The following is a 7703-nucleotide window of genomic DNA, read 5'->3' as shown; positions in this document are numbered from 1 at the left end:
CCAGCAGTCAAGATCTCTGGCAACACTGGGGCTTCTCCTCACTTGGCTGCAGGAGGCTGCAAGAGGATGCTGTCTCCCTTCGCAGAGTAATGCAAATAAACACTTCTTCCACAGGACAGGGGAGACTGTGTTAGCAAGTTTCTGGACTGTACTAGTTCGGGCTGCACGGGTGAGGAGGCACAGAGTTGCCTCTGAGTAATCTTACAGGGCTTTGCATTAGAAATATAACAAACCAGCCAGCACGTTCCACATGTTTTGGATTGCAAGTCCCAGCTTCCTGGCCATTGTCCTTGCTGGCTGCGGCCGATGGGAACTGAAGTCCAAAACGTCTGGAGGGCACCTTAGGGAAGGCTGGACTAGCAACTCAAGAGAGGAAGGTGCGGTTCGCTTCTTCCCGTCCACCAGTTCACTTCTTAAAGGTTTTTGTTTTTTTCTTTTTTGCTTAACCGGCGGCACGCAAAACTAAGGTACCGACAGAGAGACGGAAGTCCAGTCCAGAAGTCGAGGCTGTCCGCGCGGCGGTGCGGCAGCGCTCCCAGGGAGGAAAATGTTGGAACAGGGCAGAGCCAGCCTCGGCCAGCCTTTTACAGGCGCCCAAGCGTCGCTCCACGGGCATGACCAAGGCCCCGTGCAGGGCGCTAGGGGGAGCGCTTCGAAAGGCTTGAAGACCTGGCGAATGGCGGAGGAAAGGCCCGGACACCGAGACGCGCAGCGGCCAGAGGATCGAGCGACGGGGAAGAGAGACCGGGCTCGGGCGGGGAGGAGCGGAGGGACGCGATCAGGGCGGGCAAGGATGGAAGGAGATGGTAAAAAGGTCGCAGCCCACCGCACCGAAGAGAGCGAAAGTGCCGCCGGACCGAGAGCTGCAGCCGTCGCAAATGCCGCTGGAGTCCCCATGGATCCCTGTGGGAACAACGACCTGCTAGCGAACGCCGCTGCTCGGGGGGACACGGGAGCCGTGGAAAGGCTGCTGGACAGCGGCGCCGACCCCAACGCTCTGAATTCCTTCGGCAGGACCCCGCTCCAGGTGAGTCCTTCCCGGGACCGGCGGCAGCAGATGCGCCAGAGATCCACAGGGTGGAGTAAGAGGAGAAAAGGTGCGGCCCGTACGGGTCGACGCTCGGCGCTGAGCAGCAAGCGCCGTCCAGGAAGGAGCTGACTGGCTGGGCTTTGACAGTCCGCGGCCGGAGAAGGGCAGGAGACCGCAGCCCAGCGGTGATTGCTCGTATCAACCTCGGTTAAACCTTCCCGAGGCCGCAGTCCCAGGCACCGTAGCCCGACAGTGAGGTCCGCCCAGTCGAAAGCCGGGTGCCCCGAAGTTCCAGAGGATCCAATGGAATCCTTGTCCAGGTTCCGTGTTTAGGGCTGCAACCCTACAAATTGAGCCCGCAGATTCGCCCCGTCTAGGGCTGACAATCAGGACGCACGCTCACCTCAAAACTGCACCCGTACCTTTCCCAAATGCACAGCCCTCCCCAAGAAAAACAACTATAAAACCGCTCAGATGCAAAATATGAATGATACAGAGGTAGGCTCCACTTTTTTAAAAAATCCGGTTATGTGTCCAAACGACCCAACAGGGGGGTTTTGTTTCGTGTTGCTGCTTTTTTTGGGGGGGGGGCATGGCAGAGCTTTGGCTTTTGGCAGGCACTTTCCAGGTATTCCCCACCACCACCTCAGCTCAATTGCTACTTCCAAAGTTAGGAACATTTCAAGGTACCCTAACAGAGGAAAGTGGCTCCAATTTCTTTTGGTGGTATTTTATTTCCTTGAGATGCTGGGAACAATTGAAGGCAAAAAGAGAAGGGGACGGCAGAGGCTGAGATGGTTGGATGGGGTCGCTGGAGAGGTGGGTGTGGGCTGCGTGTACTGGGGCATGGTGGAGGACAAGAGAACCTGGAGGAATATTGTCCATGGGGTTGCAACGGCATAACTTTTCGACAATCATATTTTCTTGAAAATATATATACACCTAATGACAACTTGAGTGGAGGTTGCGTTGGCTTTTTGCTGAATCATGGGTTGCCATTATTTATAAATTCTGCCTGATGGTTTAAGGATCCACTGTGCATCACAATGGATCCAGAGTTTATAACCCAAGAACTGGAATTTCTTCCTTAATTGTTCATAATAAATCACCTATTTTTAAACTATACTGCAGTATTTGCTCATAAGAACAGCCCAAGATTTAATTGCAATCCATACTCAATTTGTAATCCATATTGTTATGTGCAGACAAGGTCTCTACATTACATGCCCAAAGGTACTACAGAACAGAACAGAAAAAGCACAACTGTCAGCCATTGTATGTTAGCCATTACTTTTTCTGTCCTTATTCTGGAATAAAAGATTCACATACTGCATGAGGAAGAAATGCATTTTTCAGTGGAATCTTGTGTATGTTTACTCAAAATGTCCCATTCAATGCAACTGCAATTAAGTGCAGACAATTTGCAGACTTAAACACACTTACCAGGAAGTTTTATGGCTCCTGGAGCGCCTGTGCACAGGCATACCATGGATGGCCATCAGGACTGGTGGCGACTGGTAGCCTTCCCCAGAAATGTGTCCAGTGCCCAAAAGTGATGGTTATTGTTGCATCTCGTGGAAGTGAATTCCGTGGTTTAACCATGAAGAAGCCTTTCCTTTTATTTGTGAGACAGAGGTTTATCTGTGAGGAGAAAGTGTAAATAGTGGTTCTTCATTAAACGACAGGACACCCCCCCCCCATAGGTGTCATTTTAAAAGTGAGGTACAATGAATATTATAGATGAATGCATATGTGAACGAATGGATAATATCCTTCCAGCACTGAAGCTAGAGAAGCCATATATGTGTCAGTTTCCAGAAGATGAGTAGGAAGAGTGTTCGGACTCAGTTACCACCATCAAGTGCCTGCTGCAAAGCATTTATCTGCCTGTTTCTGCTATGCTTCATCTACAATTCTGAATTTTGAGCACCAGGAAGACTTAGGAGTTTTCCTGTTTATTTACATTTCCTCAGCTCATCATAAAGCTGAAATACTAGCAGCACAGTTGTAAAGCAAGGGAGGCTAAGAAAGTGCAGCCTGCCTGCCCTTGTCCTGGTGAGTTCTGATTTCTCAGTTTCAGTGCATCCCTAACCATGCCTCCTCAGCAGGAAGCCCTGCTGAATTCAGTGGGGCTTACTTCCAGGCAAATGGACACAGGATTGCAAGCCACAATCCTACAGCCATTCCCCTGCATGTAAACCTGATTGAGCTGAACATGGCTTCCTTCTAGTCACAGCTAGAATCGAAAGCTTACTTTCTTCTCCAGCTCCACTTCCACTATCCTTCACTGAAATGTGCATAATGAGAGCCACACCTCCTTAGAGTAAGTACCCTTCCCCATGGGGCTTCCTAGCAAATGTGTACTGAATCTTATTCCTGGACCTGCTAAACTTTCTTTTCATGCACAAAGTTTTATCATTAAATGTTGAAGGGCACAATCCAATGTATGTTTTGATAGCCAAAAAAAAAAAAAGCCCAACATCTTCAGCCAGCTGTTAAGTTGTAGGATTTTTTTCCCTGTCAAAAGTAAATGACTTTATATATTTTATTTTATTTTATTTTATTATTTAAACCTTTCGTATGCCGTCCCCTATGCAAGGCATCTCCAGATGGCTCATAATGCATTAAAACAATCAATAGAATCAAATACATTAAAACTATCCAAGCAATAAAACATATAACCAATAGAGTCTGTGCTGGAGCATGGAAACACTCCCATCCTGGCTTTGCATCTAATTTGTTCCTTCTCTCAACAAACAGAAACGAGAAGAAATAGTTGTCTTCCAATGTCAATTTATAGTGCTCCTCCTTAGACAAAATACTCCCAATGTGTATCGGCCATTTTACGATGTTGCAATTGACTGGTCCAGTGTCCCTTGGGAAGTCAGGGGCTCAAAATCAAAGAACACTCTTCACTAGGTTTCGGCTGTAGCTCTTCCTTGCCATCAGCAAATAAACAAAAATACAAGCTGTGGTCTACTCCATCTTAGCTAGGCTGCAGAACATGCTGCAAACTTTACATGAGCCTAAGAGAGGAAGAGTCACCCTCTAAGGCAAGCTTCTTGTTCATGTTCAGGTTTGGTCTGTGTAGCCCAAGGTAATCCCGTTCTTTAGCCCTTTGATCAAACAAGCCTGTGTTTAAAGAGACTGTAGAAAATAGCGAGTACACCCAGGCCTTTGGTAAACATCCATTCATTTTTATACTATCACATGTCAACACTGGGGTTTGATAAGACTGGCTGCGTGTTCATCCAATTGGTAGCTGGGCTTTCCCATCAATCTGTTTTTCCTTCCACCCAACTCACCGAACAAAAACACAGGCAGCCCCAGCTGCATGTCTCTCAGATCTGGTCTTAATTAGAGAACTCTCTGCCTCACAACAGTGACTCACTCCATTTTAGGGTACTGAAGAGGGCTACCAGCACAGCCTCTTTGAAGGTTTTCTTCCCAATGCTAAGAACCACCAAACCCATTTGCCTTAATAATCAATGGACAGTCTGGTTGCAACAGTTAGCATGTGGAACTGGGAAGGCCAAAGTTCAGATCTCACACTGAGCCATGATGCTCACTGGGTGACTTTGGGCCTGTCAGCTATAAGGATAAAATAGATAGGAAGAGAACTGTGCACACCTCCTTGGGTTCCTTAGAGGAAAAGACAGAATAAAAATGTAGATAAATAAATACAGAGTATTTGTAGATCCTGTTATCTCAGGCTGTGATCTGAATAACAGTGCATATATGTTGAAAGCTGGTGTGGTGGAGAAAGTGTTGAGCTGAGAACCTGGGACAGCCAAGTTCTAGTTCCCACACAACCATGAAGCTCACAGGGAGACTTTGGGCCCCTCACTCACTCTCAGCCTAATGCACCTTACAGGGTTGTTGTTATGGGGTAACAAGGAGAGGAGGAGAATCTTATAAGCTGCCTTTGGTTCCTCACAAGAGGAAAAGTAGAATAAAAATGCAATGTAATAAAAATGATTAACTGAGAAGTCCCATTAGGTTTACTGGGCTAGTTCCCCAGCAAGTATATGTTTCAGCACTGCAGCTTAACTCACATGAATTTCATTTGAAATAAAAATTGGACTTCCAGTTTATTGTTACTGTGGTGGTGGTAATAGTTTAAGATCTAGGGAAGAAGCCCTGTTTAGATTAACATGCAGCAAGAGGTCTGCAAGGAGCCCAGGCTTCTCAGCAGTTGGCACCCACTGTTGGAACTCTCACCGATTGAGGCTGATCATCCCAGTGCCCAGAAAATTCACTCCAGCTGTGGTGGTTGTATTTTCCTGACTGTTCAGTATTTTCCTGACTGTTCAGTGTATTCCTGACTGTTTGGTTAATTATACATTTTTGACTTTAAGAACCTCTCATTATTTTCTGATGGTTTACTCCCAAGTTAGTGTGCAAAGAATTGCAGCATTAATTGTGGCAAATTAAATTGCTCTTGAAAAATAAATAAGACTGAAAGGAAAAGAGGCATTTCACTTTCAGTGGCCCTAAATTAGACTAAAAGATGTTTGGGGCTTCAACTCCCAGCATTCCTGACCCTGGGCCACGCTGAGTGGGACTTCTGGGGAGAAGCTTCCAAATTTCTGGAGACCTGTCTTCTTCCCAACTCTGGCGGGCAGCTCAACAGAGGACAGCCTAAGCACTTCCCAGAATCATGACTGGACTTCTCTCATTCCCCTTCCTCCAGGTCATGATGATGGGGAACCCCAGAGTGGCAGAACTGCTGCTGCAGAGAGGAGCAGACCCCAACCGGCCAGACCCCTCCACCGGCTGCCTGCCGGCTCACGACGTGGCCTGCGAAGGGTTCCTGGACACCCTGCAGGTGCTGCATGGAGGTGGGGCTCGGTTCGACCTGCCCAACCATCAAGGCCGCCTCCCGATCGACCTGGCCAAGAATGGGGGCCATTTCTTTGTGGTCCATTACCTCCAAGAGCTGTCTGGCTGAAAATAAGGGATGCAGTCATGGGGTCAGGAAAAGCACAAAGAGGAGAGTGCCACATTAGAGAAATGCTATGACTAGCAGCCCAGGGCAGACTTCAAGAGGTCTGGCCTATTACTATATGGTTCGCCACATACTTCTCTCTCACTGAGAGGCAGGCAGGGCGGAGTTCAAGAAATATACAGTCTGGCTCTTCCTCAACTCTGCTACTCCAAAATGAAGGCAGGGTGTTTGCTTCCCCTATAAGCACACTACCCACACATGAAGAATTAGCATGTCAAGAGACAGGAATGGACCACAGCCTCTCTCCTGCCTGTGCTAGTTTTCTGTGTATAAGGATAAAATGGGGCAATTGAACTATGAACACATAGACAGTGCATCTGATGGTACAGCTCAGCTATACTACCTGGTGCTGCTGGTTGTTTCCGATTATTCCCCCTTTGTTTATCTTGCTTCCATTGTCAAAGAAATAATAGTATTTCTGGGGGTGTAAAAAGTTTTCTACGTGTGCCATGTCAGCAGGTTTTGGGGGGGGGAGGGCACTGGAAGAAGGAGGAGGGTGCTTGACTTTTCTTTGGCTTTCATTTGCACAAGCATGTGTTCACTTCTACTTGCAGACTGCAAACAAGTAGCTGAAAAATGAAAGAATGAAGGGCAGCTTTTGCAAGAGAACTCATGAGCCCCACTTTTGATTGTGTTTTTTCCCTATGGTTTTGTTTTGTTTTGACTAAGGCTGCAATTCTATGCAAACTTACCTGGGAGTAATTCCCATTAAAAACAGTTGGGCTTACTTCTTAGTAGACTCCATAAAAGTTGTGCTTTAAGTCAGCATTTTTTTGTTAAACACTTCAAGCTCACACTGGTGCTTCCCAGTTCCTAAAATATCAGAAACATTAAAACAATGAAATTCCTCCCCCCCTGCAAATCTACCAGATTATCTAAATTTATCTAGATATAATCAACATCAATATGGTGAGATGGGCTTTCAAAGAAGCATATTTCAAATACATGAGAAAGAATTAAGCAGTTAGTTAACTGACTGCATTGAAAGCTTGTAATTTTTGTATAAATTATTATTTACAAAATTATAATGTATTAAATTATATTTTTTAAAAAAATTATATCCTGGTCAGGATTTTAAGTATATGACACTACATACATAGTGTACATTCTCAAAAAAACTAAAGGCACCCAAATCACACTGTAATAAACCAAATTTAGGGCACAGTGAAACTCCCAACACCCACTGATTTCAGCAGGATCGAAGCACACTGAGCATTCTGGTTTGTAGCTGTTCAAGGAAGATGCTTTAACCTGAGTTAAAACCCTACTGAAAGGAACTGAATACCAATAGCTAGGCAGATATTTTCATTCAGGGAATGTATATAAGGTATTAAGCCTACCCTCAGTATGTTTATTTGGAAATAAGTTCTCAATTGGGCACATCATGAAGTAAAACATTTAGTCATGCTGCTCCTGCCAAAACAGCTTAATGACGTATCATTTGACATATCAGCAAAACAGTGCTTTGATATGCCGCCCAGTTAGGGGAAAGTTTCTCTGTAATAAGAGAATTTTAGCACACTCATACTCTGCCTGCAGGAAGTGGAAAGAGAGTGAGGTTGGATCTCCTAACGCTAAGCACCACAAACGCAGAACAGAGTGCTGGTATTATTTTGACAGAGGCTGAGTGGTAGCTATTAGGGACACTCTTGTTCCAATATTCCT

At 46.0% G+C, this 7703-nt stretch overlaps 1 protein-coding gene across 1 annotated transcript; it reads left to right on the top strand.

The window, feature by feature from the left end:
• The first annotated feature begins 836 nt into the window (after positions 1-836).
• On the top strand, positions 837-5981 carry LOC123022417 (cyclin-dependent kinase 4 inhibitor B-like). The gene is made up of 2 exons (XM_044428118.1): positions 837-1027; positions 5724-5981. The coding sequence occupies exons 1-2, from the start codon at positions 896-898 to the stop codon at positions 5979-5981; spliced, it is 390 nt and encodes a 129-aa protein (XP_044284053.1). The 5' UTR covers positions 837-895.
• Positions 5982-7703: the final 1722 nt, after the last annotated feature.

This window comes from Varanus komodoensis, unplaced genomic scaffold, assembly GCF_004798865.1.
Source record: "Varanus komodoensis strain SLA01 unplaced genomic scaffold, ASM479886v1 scaffold19, whole genome shotgun sequence".
In the NCBI taxonomy this organism is placed as follows: Eukaryota; Metazoa; Chordata; class Lepidosauria; order Squamata; family Varanidae; genus Varanus; species Varanus komodoensis.
Note: the sequence above shows the minus strand (reverse complement) of the source record. Positions and strands in the feature narration are given on the sequence as shown.